The sequence below is a fragment of the Gastrolobium bilobum genome, unplaced genomic scaffold (assembly GCF_033153095.1).
Source record: "Gastrolobium bilobum isolate Gb01-03AN ecotype WA unplaced genomic scaffold, APGP_CSIRO_Gbil_v1 utg1505, whole genome shotgun sequence".
Taxonomy (NCBI): Eukaryota; Viridiplantae; Streptophyta; class Magnoliopsida; order Fabales; family Fabaceae; genus Gastrolobium; species Gastrolobium bilobum.
The window spans coordinates 15,182-35,211 of NW_026897785.1; the positions used below are offsets into that span (position 1 = coordinate 15,182).

At 34.0% G+C, this 20,030-nt stretch overlaps 4 protein-coding genes, 1 long non-coding RNA gene and 1 other non-coding gene across 9 annotated transcripts; 3 read left to right on the forward strand and 3 right to left on the reverse strand.

Moving 5' to 3' along the window:
- Nucleotides 1-2,440: 2,440 nt before the first annotated feature.
- On the reverse strand, nucleotides 2,441-5,371 carry LOC133310299 (uncharacterized). Its single transcript, XM_061511207.1, has 5 exons — nucleotides 5,309-5,371; nucleotides 4,726-4,790; nucleotides 4,591-4,623; nucleotides 3,350-4,493; nucleotides 2,441-2,710 (listed from the first exon to the last, which is right to left on the reverse strand). The coding sequence occupies exons 1-5, from the start codon at nucleotides 5,369-5,371 to the stop codon at nucleotides 2,441-2,443; spliced, it is 1,575 nt and encodes a 524-aa protein (XP_061367191.1).
- A 2,594-nt stretch (nucleotides 5,372-7,965) lies between these two features.
- On the forward strand, nucleotides 7,966-9,849 carry LOC133310297 (uncharacterized). The gene is made up of 3 exons (XR_009751440.1): nucleotides 7,966-8,062; nucleotides 9,021-9,213; nucleotides 9,464-9,849. It is a non-coding gene; the product is annotated as an uncharacterized LOC133310297 (long non-coding RNA).
- A 397-nt stretch (nucleotides 9,850-10,246) lies between these two features.
- Nucleotides 10,247-13,596, reverse strand: LOC133310312 (protein FAR1-RELATED SEQUENCE 5-like). Of its 3 annotated transcripts, XM_061511226.1 has the most exons (3): nucleotides 13,447-13,596; nucleotides 11,630-12,155; nucleotides 10,247-11,527 (listed from the first exon to the last, which is right to left on the reverse strand). In XM_061511226.1, the coding sequence occupies exons 2-3, from the start codon at nucleotides 12,140-12,142 to the stop codon at nucleotides 11,264-11,266; spliced, it is 777 nt and encodes a 258-aa protein (XP_061367210.1). In that variant the 5' UTR covers nucleotides 12,143-12,155; nucleotides 13,447-13,596; the 3' UTR covers nucleotides 10,247-11,263. The 3 variants fall into 3 exon arrangements, with proteins under 3 accessions (XP_061367210.1, XP_061367209.1, XP_061367211.1); XM_061511225.1 differs by having other exon boundaries at nucleotides 11,630-13,596; XM_061511227.1 differs by having other exon boundaries at nucleotides 10,247-11,549; nucleotides 11,630-13,596.
- On the reverse strand, nucleotides 10,329-11,090 carry LOC133310300 (protein FAR1-RELATED SEQUENCE 9-like). Its single transcript, XM_061511208.1, has 2 exons — nucleotides 11,064-11,090; nucleotides 10,329-10,997 (listed from the first exon to the last, which is right to left on the reverse strand). The coding sequence occupies exons 1-2, from the start codon at nucleotides 11,088-11,090 to the stop codon at nucleotides 10,329-10,331; spliced, it is 696 nt and encodes a 231-aa protein (XP_061367192.1).
- Nucleotides 13,597-17,757: 4,161 nt separating the features above from the next.
- Nucleotides 17,758-17,830, forward strand: TRNAF-GAA (transfer RNA phenylalanine (anticodon GAA)). The gene has a single exon. It is a non-coding gene; the product is annotated as a tRNA-Phe (tRNA).
- Nucleotides 17,831-18,124: 294 nt separating this feature from the next.
- Nucleotides 18,125-19,842, forward strand: LOC133310317 (chlorophyll a-b binding protein 13, chloroplastic). Of its 2 annotated transcripts, none has more exons than XM_061511234.1 (3): nucleotides 18,125-18,324; nucleotides 18,450-18,611; nucleotides 19,168-19,842. In XM_061511234.1, exons 1-3 carry the CDS (start codon nucleotides 18,217-18,219, stop codon nucleotides 19,675-19,677), a joined length of 780 nt encoding a protein of 259 aa, XP_061367218.1. In that variant the 5' UTR covers nucleotides 18,125-18,216; the 3' UTR covers nucleotides 19,678-19,842. The 2 variants fall into 2 exon arrangements, with proteins under 2 accessions (XP_061367218.1, XP_061367217.1); XM_061511233.1 differs by having other exon boundaries at nucleotides 18,127-18,354; nucleotides 19,168-19,833.
- Nucleotides 19,843-20,030: the final 188 nt, after the last annotated feature.

The following is a 20,030-nucleotide window of genomic DNA, read 5'->3' on the forward strand; positions in this document are numbered from 1 at the left end:
TTTTAAAAGATTTTAATAGAATTTATAAGATTTGAAAGACAATGTGGATTTATAAGGAGATGTATTGGATTGAGATTTTAAAGTATTTTAATGGACTGTTTTTGGACAAAAAAATACATTTGTATTCAATTAGGATTTTAAAAGATTGAAAAAAAGTCACGTGGTATTCGATTAGGATTTTAAAAGATTATTTTAGAGTCCGTACAAATCCACTGGTATTCAATAAGGATTTTAAACAAACTAAAATAATCTCATGGTATGCAAAAATCTAACGATTTTAATGAATTTTCTATTGGTGTAGATTTTGTGAGATTTTTTAGTGAGAATTATAAGTAGGATATCTCTCGCACAATCTCACTCTAACCCGTAGAATTATTTGAGATTTCTCCATTGTAATATTTTCTTCTATCTTCGACGGGTCGACCCGCTCGAAAATACATTATATTTAGAGAGTGGAATCACTTATCTAATTAGTAACAATATTGAAAAGAAAAAAAAACAAAGGAATGATCTACAAGTAATAACTATGTAGTACTATTTCCTTTTCTAATAACTATCCCTTTTCTTCATGTTTGTAGATGACAACAAAATTTGGAGCTCTAAGTAGGTGATCATTTGGTATGTGATTTCCTGCAAGATACTGTTGTAATATGAATCACTAGCTCCCATTACCTTGTACAAATATAATTATTGGGCCAGCCTAGTAAAGTCGTGCCCCATATTTAAGGTATATAACTCCTTATGCAGAGATGAGTGCGTAAACAAAGTACTTGAGTGTTAAATCCCGGAGATCCCTCTTCTATTTCATCGGGGCATTTTCGATTTCCCTCTTCTACCTCAATGGGGGCATTTTCAATTGATTTTCGTCATTTGTGACAACCAATTATATATAGAAACAATACACTGAATACATTCATGTCATTCGTAATGAATGATATTAGTGCAGACTTTATCCTCAAACTCCAAGGTGAACTTATCTCGACCATTTGGAAAAAGGAAATAGTTTCAAGATTAATCCAAATAGCTTGCACGGGTGTTGAGAGGGTTTTGGTAATTAGTTTATCAACACAAGCATCACTTTCCATGTATAAATAATAATTTATTATGTATGATAGATAGGAGCACGTGAATTGCTTCATAGGGTAATGATTAAAAACCCACGAGAAGGTCTTCAATAGGGAATTTTCTATTATACATCGGATGTACCAAAGGTTGGCATTTCCATCGGGAGCAATTAGAGTGCAAATCATCGGTTAGGTTAGGCTTTAACGTAGATGGATTAAATTTATATAAAATATTTTGAATCTGAGGTAATCTATTAACCTATTTCAATCTATTAAGTCTTCAAGAATTAAAAAAAAAAAAAAAAATACTACTATTTTATTAATTAAAATTATTTAAATAATTATGTTATTTTAATTTAATTAAAATAAATAATTCCATATAAGTCAACCTGTAAACTTGTAAATCAGGCCTTATAAAAGTGGTCTGGGACCTATTTTCTACATAGACTTTTTCAAAGCTTGAGATTTTAAAATTTTACTAATAAATTGTGTCATATTTAATATCTAATCTCCATGAACTCCTGACCCATTCCTCCAGAAACAGCAACCTAAATTGATCAATAAAATTGCAGGATGGGATACTAGACTCACACACACTATATACATATACAAGAGTTAGCATAAACCACTATAAGGCCTCTCACTGAGGCATGTGACATGGCCAGATTTTGAAATGGGGTAGTTCTTTCCCTAATTTTTTATCACCCGAGAAGAGAAGGAAGAAAAAATAAAGTGAGCATGCAGCTCTACACCCTTAGTAGGTAAATCCTTCTGGCTAGATTAGTTGGATTCTTTCTTCACGTTGATCGGTGTCTTTTCCCTGCAATAATGAATTTGCATAGACTCGGAAGGTTAGCCAAAGAGCACTTCAAACAAAAACGAAAAAGGAGAGAAAGGAAAAGAGCATTTTATAACCAAGTAACCAAAACCGTAGTGCAATTCTAAATATTACATTGGCAGGATCAAGAAGCGCGTTGGAATAATTATAAAATATCATCTCTTAAGAAAAATGAATGAACCAATAAATAAATATATAAACAAATAAATTGGTGAATCTTCACGAAGAAACATTAACAATACACTTGCATGTAATATCTGAAAAGTCATTCATGAGTTTTCACTTAACCAATTAACTTTTTAGGAGAATAGGTCTTTGACAATGTCATTTAACAAAAGGATATTGTACACATAATGATGAGAAAATGGAAGACAACATGCATCTAAATAAAGAAATTTCTTTTATTTTCTCTAATTTCAATAGAGTTCATAATGCATGATATATTAGAACTCTGACAGAAGTCTGAAAATTAGATTCTTTTATTAAAAAAAAAAAAAAAAAAAACCACCACAAAAGAATAGTGAACCAAATCAATTGACTACAATACCAGTATTGTCAAAGCAGCTGATCCTGCTGTGTCACCCTTCTGTAGACGCTTGCGTTCTGTGGTTTTATAATTTTTTAACATACCCGCAGCAGGAGCACCTCTATCAATGCATTTCTGATTCCTTGTCACATTCGTTGTAGCATTCTCTTTTCCCTTGACGGTCAAACTATTAACCTTGCTAGTTCCTAGTTTCTCCTTAGCACCAGCACACGAGTTTTCTTTGTTGACTTTGATTGGTAACAAAGCCCTTGAACGTATAGACTGATATTGGACATGCAAAAATGTAAATCCAGCATTCTTGATAACATATATCTTTTAATTTGTAAATAGTAAAACAAAAACTATAAAAAATTTGACAAGTAGCAAGGAAAGAAATTTTGTGATAACTATCAAGAGAACTGTCAATAAAGGAAAGAACCCAAAAAAATTAAGTCTGATAAGGCAGATATAGTAATGCATTTGATAATCATTCGGTTAAAACAATTCTCAATATTCAATTAATCTGTGCCTGATTTAAAAGTTGAACATAGAGACTGATACTGGACCTGCAAAAATGTAAACCCAGCAATCTTGATAACAATCATATAATTTCTAAATAGTAATACAGAATTTATTAAAAAAATTCAGCATAGCTAGGAAGGAAAATATTGTGATAACTAACAAGGGAACTGTCACTTAATAAAAAGGAAGAGCCTGAAAAATAAGTCTGATTAGGCAGATGTAGTGATGCATTTGATGATTCATTCAGTTAAAGCAATTCTCAATATTCAATTAATCTGTGTTTCATGTAGGACAGGTCATAGTTGCTCCATTTAGAAGTCAGTCAGAATGACTAAAGATAAGAATTTTCAAATCACATAATAAAAAGACACGTGACTTAAGGACAGTGCGGCTTCTCACCAATGACTTTACAGTTCCATGGTATGCTGGCTTTGCAAAATTGATGCTACTGCCCTTTCTGTTACCAGATTTTGCTCCCTCAACCGAAATGGTAGATGTCTTGGATATGTTACTAGGCTTGCACCTGTTCTTATCTGCAAGATTCATTTTGACCACATCTTTCTCATCTGTGATTTTCTCTCTTAGTTTCTTTGATAAAAACTTAACTTCATAACCGGGGTTTGAACATGATGACCCAACACTAGACTTCCCGGAAGATGATTTACGACCCCTAGATTGCATGCTATCGCCACCAATTTCCACTTTTGAGGCTTTTCCTGTAATATAACTTTTCCTAAGACTAACACTACTAGGTGACGAACTTCTACTTTTCTGATCACATGATTGACTAGACACCTCCATATATTTCTGCTGTCGCTGAACTCTTGAAGCCTCTGTTGTAAGACAACTTTTCCCAAGACTAACACTCCTAACTGATGAGCTTCTTCTCTTCTGACCACATGGTTGGCTAGATACCTCCCTATATTTCTGCTGTTGCAGAATGTTTTCAGATGTAACCGTGCTTCCTGTAGTGCTTTCACCTGTCTTGTTATCCACAGAACTTGAACTACTCACTGGATTGCTGCAACTGGCAATGGACTTAGCTTTTCCTCTGGCATTATGTTCAAAAGCCAATCCTAACTTTGCACTCAATAATCTTTTTGGCTTGCTAACATTTGATTTTGATTTGGGTTTCACTTCCTGACCAAAGCTGGAACCCGGTTGGAAGCATCTCCTACTTAAACCCTTCTGTTCAATGGACTTAGCTTTTCCTCTGGCATTATGTTCAAAAGCCAATCCTAACTTTGCACTCAACAATCCTTTTGGCCTGCTAACATTTGATTTTGATTTGGGTTTCACTTCCTGACCAAAGCTGGAACCCGGTTGGAAGCATCTCCTACTTAAACCCTGCTGTTTGTCTAACAAAGTATTCAGATTAATACCTTCCCACGTCTTGCTGTTGTAGTGCTTGCCTCTCGATCTCGAGACTGAAGAAGGAAGCTCTGGCGAAGCCAGTACTTGCGAATCAACTCCTGATGTCAGTATCTCCTCGCCAGGATGAGAAAATTTACATTTTAACTGGCGAGCAGACCACTGGTGGAACCTGAAAATGATTTGATAGCAATGTTGCACTCAACCATTTACAAAAATCCCAAGCCCAACATAGAAAACCCGAAAAAAAATTCCAAAAGGATCCTTACGGGTGGCTTATGTTGAACCAGTCATCATCCCTTCTGCAACATAAAATTAAAAAATAAAATAAAAATAAAAAATTAATAAAAAAACATAATTTGATCAAAAGAAAATGGAATGCGGAATCCAATTGAAAAACTCACATGTCTCCACCACCAAATTTAGCTTCAAGAGTCAAATCTGCCCACATAGGTGCTTCAATATCTTCCTGTATGTCATGCAGTAGCAACACACACACACACACACACAAAAACAAAAAACCTAAATCAATATACGACTTTGACTACCGCAGCAGAACTAACACAAGACACCAGTACATTGACCCTAAACAGTAACAAACACAGTAACTAAATACACATCATGAATCTAGCATAGCCTGCCTAAAATGAATAATAATGAATCTAGCATAGCATCCCTTAAATGAATAATAATAATGCTAACAATAATAATAACAACAATGATGATGAGGACGACAACCACGAACTAACATGATTATCGAATTCCAAATCTAAAATCTTCTACGCTCCACAAAACTTGAACTGGTTTCCCTATCAGTTTCACACATATTTCAGCATTATTAGAACATGAGAGATCAATGTTCAGAACAATTATCAAGAAACGCAGCAAAAATCCCCAATCTCAAGAAAGTGCATAACCAAAACCCTAAAAATGAAAAATATGGAATCGATGGAAACGAAACCTACAAGAAGTGAAAGAAATTATTACCAGAAAAGCCCAGTGATCTTTGGCCTTCTTGATCACAATCTCGTTCTTCTTAGAAGCTTCCATGATTCTCAAGAGGAACTGCGAAAACGCTCCGAGTCTGAACCAGAATCTTGCTTGATGCGAATTTTAACGAACCCCAGAGAACAACACTCTTCAATGGAAATGGGATAACATGGCGCGTGACGTTGAGGGAAGGAGAAGCGGCTGCAAAACGACGACGTATGTGGTTTCTGTTTCGGATTTGACTTGTTCGCTGTTGAGGTTAAACGCCGTTGGATGATAGGAGGGAGTTTAGTGTACGGTGGGGATCGTTCGTTTTGGATGGTTCGAAATATTTGACCGTTGGGGTTCGGCTTTTTGACCTTTTTACCCTTTATTAATTAAAAAATAACCATTTTGCCCTCCTTCCAAAACTATACATCAATTTACCCCTATTTAATCGATTACACCAATTATTTAGTCGATTACACCAAAACTATTGATTTAATCGATTACATTAATCGATTAAACCAGTTAAAAATCCATATTCAAGCTTCGTCTTTTATTCCAACAAAGGAACGTAACATCCTTAAAACACTTACAACATCGAATTCACTTCCCAGCAACGCTCTCCGTTCGATCTCAACTTTTTATTTTCTGCAATGTGTTTCGATGTGAACCAACTTGTAATGTTTCACTATTCATATATAAACCCCATGAATGCTTTCTCTATTCATCTCGATAATTCCATTCTCTCATCTCAATTATTGTAATACCTAATGTCTAATCACACTTCTGAGTCTCTAGCACTCTTGAGAGCAGATGTACAAAGTTGCTTTTGATAGGCGAGCTATGGCTTCAGAAACTAATAATTTCTTAATTTAATATATATATATATATATATATATATATATATATATATATAATTTTTGTCTTTGAATATCACGTGCATTGTCGCTAAGGTACAAAGTGTTTGTGTTTTGCAAGCAATTCACCTTGACTCACCTCGTGATTTTTTTTGTAGAAAATAGAAAATCTTTTGCGGTAAATGAGCATCAAATTTTATTTTGTAACTAGAGTTACTGCTGATGGTTTCTACAGTTCCAATAAGTTTTCAAAATACAACATCAGCAAGAATTTAGGGCCTCAATTTTAGCCAAATTCAGTATGGCAAAGCAACCCAGTGGCTGCAGCAGCATGAACCCTGGCTTAAGCTTGCAGATGTCGAAAGGCTACATACATCCTCTTGCAGCAATTCACAGTGAATAGAGAAAGCATTCATGGGGTTTATATATGAATAGTGAAACAGTACAAGTTGGCTTCAAATCGAAACACATTATAGAAAATAATGATAAAAAAAAAGACACTTGCAAAAGTTGAGACCGAACGAAGAGGTTGCTGGGAAGTGAATTCGATGTTGTAAGTGTTTTAAGGATGTTACGTTCCTTTCTGGGTTGGAATAAAAGACGAAGCTTGAATATGGATTTTTAACTGGTTTAATCGATTAATGTAATCGATTAAATCAATAGTTTTGGTGTAATCGACTAAATAATTGGTGTAATCGATTAAATATGGGTAAATTGATGTATAGTTTTGGGAGGAGGGCAAAATGGTTATTTTTTAATTAATAAGAGGTAAAAGGGTCAAAAAGCCGTTGGGGTTCCATTCAAAATGTTCGAGGGAACTGATAATAAGATAAATTATCGTGTAATAGCTTATAATTTTACTAATTTTTTTAAAAATAGTTTTATAATTTAAATATTTTTAATATAGTTTTTTTTTTATATTTTTAGAAATATTTAAATGGGTCTATATTCGCTAATGGTCATTAACTTTCTTAAACTACCGGGGATTACTATTAAGTATCGAGAATTATTTAATATCGGTAATATAGATCCTATAACTTATTTAGAGAAAGGTTATACTTACTATTTTCGTTTACAACCTCTCACAATCATATCTTTAATTGTTGATTTTTGTCAATCAACAATTATTATTTTCACAAATCAAACTCATTAATTAATTATTAATTCACAATAAATGAAACCGTTGATTGACGGAAATCAACAGTTAAGATATGGTTGTAAACAAAAATAGTTTATGAGTATAACCTTCTTCATTTATTTAAGGTTTCAAAAAGTTTGTAAAGTTTAATAAGGAGCAGGATATACTTACCACCAAAAAAGTTTATCACCTTTACAACCAATCTAATCACCATTGATTTTCGTCAATCTGACGGTTATAAGTTATTATGAATTCATAATTATTAATAAATATGATCAAATAATTTCCAACAAATTATAACCGTCAGATTGACGGAAATCAATGATGATTAGGTTGGTTGTAAATATGACAAACTTTTTTTATGGTAAGTATATCATTTCCCGTAAGGTTAACAAAATTTCAACTATTATTATAGGAAGTTAGGAACATACAGAATAATTTCACTCATTATGAAAATCGAACCGATCACAAAACATTAAGTCAGTGTAAATTTTTAGTTATAATATGGCTATTTTTATAGGGATAGGATATTGTGATAACCAAGTCATGTTACAACCATGTGACTACCAGTCAATTTCACTGTTAAATTAGGTTTTTGATCCAACGATCCTGATTTAATGCTTATATACACCCTCACTTCCCCTTCTCTCTCCCTTTCTCTCTCATCACACTCTATCTTCCCTTCTCTCTCATCATACTATCTACCGTCGTCGCCGCCCACTCCACCTCCGTCGTCGCGCTGCCTCACTCCACTGCCGCCGTTAAAATAAGGTATAGAATCATTACGCTCTATTTTGTCAGCCTTTTGTTCTGCTCTTCTAAATGCGAACACAACCTTAGATTTTACATTATTGTAAAATGCTGTAACATTATGAGATTGAGGAAAGTGGAATTATGTACTAGCAGCCGTTGGATTTTTCAAAGTTTTGTGTATCTGAGTTTTGTGAATACAGTTACAATTCCTTTAATTCTTACAACCATTCTGGTAATAATGTCACCGTACAGCTGAATTTTCTCTGCCAAATTTGATGAGGATTTCCTGGGTAAGTCAGAAATGATGGTTTCTATGCAACCATTGGCTGTCTCTGTGTATCTGTTGGAATGGATATGAATAAATTTGTATTCATTAATTTGCACTTCATGAACTGCAGCAGACATGGCCTACTATGTGGCAGCTTTTCCTTGTCTGTTTGTAAAGTCAGCTGTGTAATGCATGTTTATAACTGACTGAAAAATTGGTCAGAATATTCAGATGCTTTAACTATGTAAAAATATCTTTGGGTGTGTTTGTGAAGATGGACTTCTTCCTTTTGGGTGTGTTTAAATGACATATGCAGTTCCTAATTTTCATGCTATTTTTATGTGCTATTTTCAAGAGAAATATATATAGTCATGCAGTTCTTTGATGGGCAAGACCGCCGGCTTGAGGTTTTTTTCTCTCCATGATATATATACCATGTCTGGATGACACCCAATTTTGTTGAAATAATTTTTTTCTCTTGTTTATGACAACCTTAAGGTTGACAGGTCTTTGATAAATTGAATATATTAACTTCTAATTGGAGACTTTAATTCTGATTGTTCTTGTCACATAAGCTCTAAATTCCCTCAGTCCAAACCCTTTCCATAGAGCATAGAAAGTAAAAAACATGACTTGGTTTCAAGAAAATAATTTGGATAAGTTTGTGCGCTTGGTTAATTTGCATTTGAAATTATTTTGCTTATGCAGGTAGAGGGAAGTGTTGTGCATATTATGAAAGCACTAGCAAGCCATCCTTCAGCAGCACAGAGTTTGATAGAAGATGATTCACTTCAGTTGCTTTTTCAAAATGGTTGCCAAGGGATCTTTGATTGTTTTCTCACGTTATAAGGAAGGACTTATTCCATTGCACAGTATACAACTTCATAGACATGCTATGCAGGTAAAGTGAGGTACATTTGTTTGCAGACAATTTGATGTTCAGTAAGAGAACAGAAAACCTAAAAGGCAAATTCCAATTATATCTCCCACAACAATGTTAATAACAACACCCTTATTTAGGCCTTTTGATCAATAAAATTACTATGTTTTCTTGTGCAGTCATTTCATTATTCTAACAATGCTTGTTATATGTGAAGCCTTTGATGGCTTTCAACTTCATTATTCTAACAAGGTTGCTGAAGCTGACCCAGATTGGAGCCAATATGTTCTTCATGGCTAGTTGATGGAAAATACAAATGTCATTTGGTCCCCAACACAAGTCAGTTCAAGCAATCAATGAGTAATGGTGCAAAGTTACCAAGACAATGGGACCCTTAGACGATGGTTGGTGTGCTCGATACATGCTATGATGAGGGGGTGTGAATCAAGATAATATCCACTTGGGGTCAATGGAATCTCTCTGTTTTTTTTACATTGTGGTCAAACAATTTTGTATTTGCTTGCTGTTTTCAACCAAACATGTAAAGGAGTCTTTAAAATAGTGAGGGGGTGTGAAGATATTATGTATTTTTATGGTGGTTTTTTTTAGTTCATCATGATTAATAAAATAGAAGCTTTACAAGACTCCTGATCAGATTCTCCCTTATTTTTGTGTGAATCTGTTTCATTATATTCATGTAAAAAAAGAGAAGTTTGATAAATGGAACAAGCACTGTGGTTATTGATAATTATAATGTAATTTACTTTTGTATTTTATGATTGTTGTTTATAAGAAGCTATTTTTGTATTTTTTGAGGCACATTTGTATCCTGTAAACCAAGGTTTATCTAATTCGGTTGAAAAGGATGCTGATATAAAAATTTATATTGTACACATTGTTTCATTGTATTGAAAATTGCGTCTTTTTCTCCTTGCAATATTTTTGAAAGTGAATTGGCATTATTAAAAAGAAACATGGCCACTAATATAAAAAACTCAATACAAGAATAAACCAAATTACAAAAATATTTATATCAATGATACAATATGTCTTATAGCAACTAAAAGAAATAATAAATTAAATGATAATCATGTAAAATGTCATGTAACCCAAAATAAAAAATAAAACAACTAAAGTCAATGTAAATTTTTCTCTCTACATGTACGCTTATTATGTCCTCGTTTCTTGCAATTTCCACAAATATTAGTATTCTTTGATGCTTCTTCAATTCCACTATGAATTCTACGTCCCTGTGAGATATTGTGTGACTCCCTTTTTCGACCTTTCGTTTGTGAAATGTTAGGATCATTCAATCTCATCATAGATGACTCTTCAGCTTGAGAACTCAAGTAATGTGAATCAAAATCCTCAAGACCAATACTCTCATCAGGTCTTGGAAATTTTTCTAAAGATTCAGTGAGAGAATCAAGACCATTACAAGCGAATCTAGTTGCTTCATTGGACCTATCTGCAAGCTCAATAAGTTTTGAAACTCTAGAGCGTATTTCAAAGCCGCGAAGGAGTCCTTCACCATCAAAATTACAAATGTATTTATTTGTACTAATTATATCATTTCCTTCCTTGCTCCAGCGTCGCAAAATCATATGTTCAGGGATCTGCTCAACATTTTCAACCAAAAAAATAGAAATAATATGCTCACATGGGATTCCCATGAACTCAAAATACTGACAAGAACATCTTGCTTCTTTATTTTCCAACTTCATCTTCACAGTTGCAGAATAATCCTTCTCTTTCCTATTAAAAACTCGATAGGTAACCCACTCACCATCATCTCCAATTTTCTCCTAAGAGAGACGAAAATTATGAGAAAGCACATCACTGAACTTTGTGAAAAATGCACGCGTGTAAACCTTAGCTGCATGCTCTTCCAATGGCATATTCAATGTTAAACGCCTTTCTTTGTGCCTAGATTCAAAGTCTTGTTTTTTGAATGAATCATAACGAGCATCTACTTCTTGATTATATTTTTCTACAAATTCCTTTAAGGTTGTGCCAGATGTAACAAAACCATCAAAGAATGAATTGATGCTTTCACTACGCTGAGTGGTATTCATACCAGCAAAGAAAATGGATCTGTTAAAGATTGGTACCCAAGACGCTTTAATTGAATAAAGTGACTGCAACCACTCATTCTCATGAAGACCATAGTTATCAAGAATACGTTGCCATTTGTCTTCAAAATCTTGAGTGCTCTTTTTTGTATGGATACAGTTATTGAAATCGCTCTGATAGACATGAGACAATTTTTCTGGAAACTTTTTTGTGATGTGCCACATACAAAATCATTGCTTGCTGTTTGGGAAAACTTTGGATACTGCATTGGTAATTGACATGTCCTATAAATTCAATGACATATGTAAGAATACAATAATTAATAAATGAAACAATTTAAAATATGTACTTAAAATGATTATACCTGATCAGTAATTATGGCGCCCGGATGTTTCTCATTCATTCCTCGAAGCCATTCCTTAAATAGCCAAATAAAAGTATCTTTTGTTTCGTCTTTCAATAAAGCACATCCGAACAAGATTGACTGTAAATGATTATTTACACCAACAAAAGGTCCAAATAGCATTAAATACTTATTAGTTCTATATGTCGTGTCAAATGTGATGACATCACCAAAAAGCTCATAAGCTTTCCTGGACCTTGCATCAATCCAAAAAAAGCTTTCCATGCGATCTTCATCGTCACATTTAATGGAATAAAAGAAATTTGGATTCAATGATTGTTGTTTAGCACAATAGTTTAACACAGCTTGTGCATCTCCTGCGTTATATATTCTTCTCCTCACACTTGTTAGATGGTTATAACAATCTCGACTGTCAAATGATAACTCATCGCCTTTGAAGATGGTAGCCACTTTTCCTGTGGGCAAGCTTGCATCACTAAAGTGTTCAACCAACGATCTTGCAGCATTAGACATTTTTTTGTGTGATCTGAGATAACGAACACTCTTTGGAGTCACAAGACCATGATTATGGTTGTCGTCAAATAGTGTAATTCTCCACATTTTTGTATTGCATTTAAAAATCTTTTCAATCAGCACAATCTCATACAGACCAATCCAACTCTTTGTAAATATACAAGGAACAAGGATGCAAGGATTTCCTTTTTATCTCCCATTTTTATTCCGGGATTTAATGGGAGTAGTTTTTTTTTATCTCCCATTTTTCTTAACCTTTTTAAGAGAAGATTGATGAAAATGATAAGCTACATCACAAAGCACACATTTATGCAAGAACAACTTACTCAAAGTTCAAGGATATATTAAGTCCAGATCCTTGGCACATCAAGCAAGACACAAAGGCAAATGACTATCACTTAACTAACAATAATAGTTACAAGAGAACTACTATCGGATAAGAAGCTAACAAACACAACAAGTAATCCACTTGAGAAATAGACTAATCTCGATTTTTAAACAATATGACATAGATTCTGCAATCTCACAAACCAAATGACATTGAATAAATTTCCACACTGGAAATTTATACACTTCCCGACTGTCAAACAGTTACAAGACTAAAATCTAACATAAGGAAATCAAGGTGTGGCTTTGTGACCGAAAGGTAACTACTTATAAGGATGCCCTCAGACCCTCACCCCTATCCTTCTCTCATAATTGTCACTTTTGATTTGGTGCCTTTTACATAATAAACTGTAATATAGGAAAACTCATTTTTATTTGACTATCTAAAAACCAGTAAAAGTTCATCCAAATCAAAGCATCTATATTGTATAGAACAAATGTATCAAAGAAGCAACAACATAACAGGATTAATAATTTAATATGCAATAGAATCAGTAAGAAATAAGTATCCGATTTATACAATCCTTTATTTGGTCAAAAGGTTATAAAGTGTAATAGCTATATGTATTCAATATACCCCTAGACCATATTCGATGCATCTTTTATATACTATACTGTATACAATTGGAACCAACCCACACCAATTCTTCTTAACCATTTGAAATCAATTTTCGATTGTCGTGCCAAGTCTTTAATTGAATATGAACAAAGAAAGCAAAAAAGGAAAGATCTGCATAAGCACCTAATAACGATAAATGAAAATTTTCAGCACTCATAAACCCTGCGGCGGCGGAAATTAAAGTTTATGTGAAGAACTGGAAATTAAACTGGATCTGTATAAGCACCTAAATTTTCAGCACACACAAGAACTGGAAATTAAAGTTTCGCATTTACAAAACAGAGCGTATGTCTTATACCTTATTTTAACGGCGGCGGTGGATTAGAGGGGGAGGCGCGACAGCGGCGGTGGAGTGAGGCGGCGTGACGGCGGAGGTGGAGGGGCGTCCGCGCGACGGCGGCTATGGGCGGCGGCGACGGTGGAGAGTATGACCGGTAATAGAGAGAGTATGATAGAGAGAAAGGGGGAGAGAGAAGGTGAACTGAGGGGGTATATAACCATTAAATCAGAATCGTTCGATCAAAAAGTCAATTTAAAGGTGAGATTGACTGGTAGTCACATCGTTATAACATGACTTGATTGTCCCAGTATCCTACTCGTATTTTGTATGGTCAAACCCATTAAATAATATGCAATCTATTAACTCCCAGTATATTTTCAAATACACTATTAATAAAACCGTAAAATTATTTTACACTTGCAGTTTATTAAAATTAAACTCTAAAAAATAGTTGAAACCCATAGTCGAGAAAATACTAATTTGTAAGAAATGACTTTACTAAAATTTATAAGAAAACATGGTTGGCCTATGAAGATAGGATGGATGTGCGCATTTATTTTTAAAATAATTTATTTTTTTTTCCTTTGCTTATCTATGTATCCATATGCATTCTCCCTTTTGGAGTTGATTTCTGGAAAATATTTTTTAAATTAATAGTGGCACTCAATAATTCGGATATGAATTCTCTCTGACTTTTAAATAGTAATAGAAAGTTCTATTATAAAGATAAATATATAAATATTTCATGATTCATTTATTTTTCTCTCATTAGAGAGGATTTAAATCTAATAATTAGTGTTTGATTCGTGGGATGCATGGGATCATATTCATGATAAAATTAATTGGATCCATATTAGAATTTAAATATTTAAAATATTTAAAAAAAACTATAAATTGCTTGATGTTCAAAAGACATATTTGAAATCTTCTTTAATAATTTCAAATATTATGCACGTGAGGAATAGGACCTTTTCTTCTTTCTTTCTTTTAGAGTTACCCAACCCTAATTATCTCTTCGAGACGAGTTGGCTCCCTCCGGTATCCCCACGAGCTTCGACTCTTTGAGCCGGCTATGGGACTAATCCGGAGTGCGGGGGAGCAGTGATGGCTAAAGGTTCAGCCCCCTCCCCAGGACCTTTTCTTCTTATTCCCATTTTATAACTGAAATCTTATTGAGAAAAATTCACGTAGATCATCAAGAGTGGAATGTCTTCACTTTATAATATGGGGAATGATATTTTAACAATCAAATTGTGTTAATATCATGTTACTACCAATCATTTTTACCGTTAGATCGATTATGTTAATCCAAATATAGAAATAAATATAACCATACAAAGATAGAAATCATAACCATACAAAGTGAAAGCATTAAATATGAGAAATCATAACCATACAAAGATAGAAATAAATATAAAATTTTAAATTTTAAAAATCATGACCATACAAATATGGAAATAAATATAACCGTTGGATCAACATAATTGATCTAACGATGAGATTAATTGGTAGTAACTTGATAGTAACACAACTTGGTTGTTACAATATCATTCCCCTTATAATATATAAGTTATCTTCAACAAAAATACAGGGAAGGATCCGTTTACAAAAAATTTTACAAATTTTTGTAAATTATACTATGTACTCCCAAAAGTACATAGTATAACCTAGTGTACTTCCGATAGTACATAATGTAGTTTGTAAGCAAAAAGTTTGTAAATATAACCCTTCCAAAAATATATATATATAACTTGAAACAGTGACCAAAATGCCATTGTTCATTGACTTTTTTACCTGAATGTCACGCGAACAGTATTATTTCCCAATATGTCACGCGGGCAAGTTCGCTATAGTGCCCAGCGAACTTGATTTGCTGTTGTGGCACATTTCTAGTGGACAACAAGTTCGCTAGTCCTAGTAGCGAACTACGTTGCAATAAATGCTGACATATTGGAGAAGTTCGCTAGTCCTAGTAGCGAACTACGTTGCAATAAATGCTGACATATTGGAGAAGTTCGCTGCTACATGCAGCAAACTAGGTGTGCCACGTGTCTGACATGCACCAAGTTCGCTAAAGGTCCAAGCGAACTAGATGCTACGTGGCACAATCTCGTTGCCTTATCAGAATTAATGTACCAATCACAATTAAAAAAAATGAAGGAAAATGGCTATTTAATTAATGTACCAATCAAAATTAATGTAGCAATCATCAATCACGTACCAATCACAATTAATGTACCAATGGAAATAACTTTTGATTGTACCAATCGCAATTAATATATCAATCACCAATCACTTCGGAGGGCCATAACTTTTGATTCGGATATCCAAATCGGATATTTTTTATTCTATTTCATATAAATTTTCGAGATTTACTCAATAACACCTTATTTGACATATTTTATCTCTCACAAACATCGTTTGAATTTGTAACAATGGTATCACAAACAATTAATGTACCAATCACCAATCACAGTTAATGTACCAATCAAAATTAATTATGATTGATACATTAATTGTGATTCGTGATTTGTACATTAATTGTGATCAAAATTAATCGTGATCGGTGATTGATACATTAATTGTGATTGGTGATTGGTACATTAATTGTGATTAGTACATTAATTAAATAGTTATTTTTTTCGTTTTCTTTTTTGATTGTGATTGGTACATTAATTTTGATCGGACAACAAGATTGTGCCACGTAGGACACGAAGTTCGCTATCCCTGGTAGCAAACTTCGTTCAGTCAACTTTTTCTGTGACAATGTACCATGTGTCACGAAATCATTGGCTACCAAGTTCGCTATCAGTGGTAGCGAACTTGAACATGTGACAGTCAGTTTTTCCTGCGAAAGTGTGTCATGTGTCAAGAAATTATTGACTACCAAGTTCGCTATCAGTGGTAACAAACTTCAAGGCGTGACAGTCTGGTAAATTTAACTGTTCGCGTGATATTTGGATAAAAAAGTTAATGAACAGTGACACATTGGTCATTGTTCCTATATAACTTATTCTGGATTCTATCCACTTCCTAGATATAATAATCATGGACTCTTCGCCCTAATAAAAGGTATCACTCCCCAAAGTTTTTATCAATCAAGGATAGGGAAAAACATAACTTTCATGTCTAGAATTATATCAATTTTGTCTCGAATTCAATTGTTTTTTAATTTTATTCTGATACTTTTTAAAAAGAAAAAAAAGAAACTATATTGACGTTGTTATAGACCTGAGTGAGACCCACATCCATAGAAAGCCCAAATGACACAAGCCTAAAGGTAAGTACTATAAATGGGAGCTAAATACCATAAGTATGACTGATCTTTTACTAATCCTAATTTATGCAACCACATAGCACACACACTCCCTCTGGCTAAGGCCGTCGTACAAGTGTATAGTGATTTGCTGCCCCAAAGATACCTAATTTATATGTATCTAGAGATAAAGCACTAGATCCAATATCAACAACCTAACTTACGGTTAGACATATCTGCCTGAGGCAGAACAGACGTCACTTTTCATAAATAATAATTAAATTAATAAATTTTTTAATTTGATGGATTACTAAATTTATGTTAATGACATTTTTTTTAAGATACTAAAATGATCCGTTTGCTCAATTTTTTTTTATTTTTTTCGGTACACGAAACTAGAAAAATAGAGTAACTATGTCTGTCTATTGTAAAGTAATTTACTTTTTATATTTTTACTATCAAATAAAAGAGTAAGTGGATTTCCGTTGTTCCTAAAAATAAATTCCAACATTTAGAATAATTTAGTGGTACCTACAAAATCTAAAATTAAGCTTAAAAAATACATATACCAAGGTCCAACAAATAAAAAAGTTGCCCCGTATTTTCTGTAGGGGGTGTTTGGTTGAAGGTTTTTGAGAAGAATAATAGGGAAATGTGAAGTGGGGAAATTGGGTGCCCATGTTTGGTTGACAAGCTTTCAAATTTGCCCACCTAAATGAGTTTACTAGGTATCCCATTTGCATGGCTATTTGGATCAAAATTGATGGACAAATATTCCCACTTTAGATGTGGTATTCCCCCCATTGGCATGGCTATTTGGGATTTTGTTGGTTGTTTTTTTTTTCCCATCTATATTTTACCTACAACCAAACATAGACTTTATAAAAGTTATCTAATTTTCCCAGTTAAATTTTTTCCTACCAAACAACTTTTTTTTATATTTTCCTACCAAACTCACTTTCCTATTATTTCCTACCATTTTCCTATGAATATCATTTCCCTATCATTCATAAAAAACTTCCTCAACCAAACGCCCCCAAAGTATTTCATTACTAGATATGAAGAATCATCTAGCGGGGATAGCTCAGTTGGGAGAGCGTCAGACTGAAGATCTGAAGGTCGCGTGTTCGATCCACGCTCACCGCATTTTAATGTTTTTAAATATCTCCCATGATAGTTATTTCACCCTGCATTTGTGTGCTATGCCATATTGCATACACAAATAAGACAAGAAATTATTGTGCTATGCCACATTGCATAGACAAATAAGACAAGAAATTATGTTGGGCAAAAAAGATAACATTTGGATAGAAATATATGAATTGGAGATACTAGAAATCCATTAAACCCTTCTCATTGGTTGATTTAAACAACACTGTCACCACCACAAACTTGCCACTCTTGTGTTCCTAACCACCAATGTTTCTGATTTTCTTTCCCTACAAATGATGTAAGACACTCACCCTTCTTATTATTGTCTTCTATTTAAGTGAATTAAGGTTTGAGAGTTTCAACTAAAGTACTTGGAAGCCATGGCATCAACATTAATGGCAGCCACAGCAAGCACTGGCACTGTTCTTAAAACAACCCCTTTCCTTGGTCAAAGTAGGGGAACCAATGCCAACCCTCTTAGAGATGTTGTCTGTTTGGGAGCTGGGAAATACACCATGGTACTTTCACAAGTTTTTCTCAATTCTTTACCTCAAGTTTTTTTATGGTTGTGTTGTGTGGCTTATGTAAAGGGTTTGTGTTCATGCATTTGCAGGGAAATGAGTTGTGGTATGGACCAGACAGAGTGAAATACTTGGGACCCTTTTCAGCTCAAACCCCTTCATACTTAACTGGAGAATTCCCAGGTGATTATGGATGGGACACTGCTGGTTTGTCTGCTGACCCTGAAGCATTTGCCAAGAATAGAGCTCTTGAGGTCAGTTTTTTATGCTTAAATTCCTTTTCTTTTCTTTTTTCAACACCAAAGATTTCAATTATTCAAAAGGCCAAATTGCATAAGGTTTCTTTTTCTGATATGCAAACCAGTTTAATCTGGTTCTAGCAATGTTGTATTCATATTGGAGTGGCTCTCCAATATCAATTTTTTTCTATTATCACGACTCAAAACTCGAGATATCTGATCAAGGTGAAAAAGTTCATTGGTATTGCATGAGGTTTCTTGTATGCACAAAGAATCTTTCATCTAGCTTCTTTATCATAAAAACATATATTTGCCTCTGCTGACACAATACAGAAAGTTGTATTTGATTTTACTTGTAAGCAAAAATAGTCTTAATACAAGCCTGTGCTAGAAAAATCACTAGAAAGCCTGAACTTCAATTGCTCTTTTGCAGTAAGAATCCTCTTTCTTTGTGGGCTTGTTTCATTTGTTTTAAAACAAAACCAATAAAGGACAAATAATTTTTTTTTTTCATTTATGCAATCTATATAGTGAGATATATGTACTAAATTGGTTATATATATGAAAAAAGGTGATTCATGGACGTTGGGCTATGCTTGGAGCACTAGGGTGCATAACCCCTGAAGTGCTTGAAAAGTGGGTTAGAGTGGACTTCAAAGAACCAGTTTGGTTCAAAGCTGGAGCTCAGATATTCTCAGAAGGTGGCCTTGACTATTTGGGGAACCCAAACCTTGTTCATGCACAAAGCATTCTAGCAGTGCTAGGATTCCAAGTTGTTCTGATGGGTCTTGTTGAAGGATTCAGAATCAATGGCCTTCCTGGTGTAGGAGAGGGTAATGACCTCTACCCTGGTGGTCAATACTTTGACCCTCTTGGTCTTGCTGATGACCCTGTCACTTTTGCTGAGCTCAAGGTTAAGGAGATCAAGAATGGAAGGTTGGCTATGTTCTCCATGTTTGGTTTCTTTGTTCAAGCCATTGTCACTGGAAAAGGACCACTTGAGAACCTTTTGGATCACCTTGATAACCCTGTGGCTAATAATGCTTGGGTCTATGCCACCAAGTTTGTGCCCGGTTCTTAAAAAATGATTTCCCTATGTATGCTTGTTTTTTTGTATGAATGGCATGACATGGAAATTTCTTTGTAGATTATTATTATCATAATATTTATCAGTTTAGTGTACTTTTTTATGTTCATTTTAAACCAGGGAGATCCCACGTTAATCTGTTTGTACAAACAAATAAGAAGGCATATGAATATTAAATAAAGGAAGCAATGTTCCACAGAAAGAAACGTAATGTGGGGCCGCAAAGATGTAATGAACCAAATGGCCACTTTAATGTTGTATTCTAGCATTAAGAGAAAAATTGCACCTAACGACAATGAAGAGAAAAATGGACATTAAATTAATTTTCACACGTGTGAAATTTTGAC

Bases quoted from the DNA above. Each gene is read 5' to 3' on its own strand.
- LOC133310312 (XM_061511225.1), bottom strand. From the start codon at position 12,229: ATGTGGAGAATTACACTATTTGACGACAACCATAATCATGGTCTTGTG. The intron at 11,528-11,629 runs GTATAATCATTT...TTACCAATGCAG, and splicing joins GCGCCATAATTACTGATCAG to TATCCAAAGTTTTCCCAAAC.
- LOC133310299 (XM_061511207.1), bottom strand. From the start codon at position 5,371: ATGGAAGCTTCTAAGAAGAACGAGATTGTGATCAAGAAGGCCAAAGAT. The intron at 4,624-4,725 runs GTGAGTTTTTCA...TTTATGTTGCAG, and splicing joins AAATTTGGTGGTGGAGACAT to AAGGGATGATGACTGGTTCA. The intron at 4,494-4,590 runs GTAAGGATCCTT...AATCATTTTCAG, and splicing joins TGGTTCAACATAAGCCACCC to GTTCCACCAGTGGTCTGCTC.
- LOC133310300 (XM_061511208.1), bottom strand. From the start codon at position 11,090: ATGCCATTGGAAGAGCATGCAGCTAAG. The intron at 10,998-11,063 runs GTTTACACGCGT...CGTCTCTCTTAG, and splicing joins TGGAAGAGCATGCAGCTAAG to GAGAAAATTGGAGATGATGG.
- LOC133310317 (XM_061511233.1), top strand. From the start codon at position 18,217: ATGGCATCAACATTAATGGCAGCCACAGCAAGCACTGGCACTGTTCTT. The intron at 18,355-18,449 runs GTACTTTCACAA...ATGCATTTGCAG, and splicing joins GAGCTGGGAAATACACCATG to GGAAATGAGTTGTGGTATGG. The intron at 18,612-19,167 runs GTCAGTTTTTTA...ATATGAAAAAAG, and splicing joins CCAAGAATAGAGCTCTTGAG to GTGATTCATGGACGTTGGGC.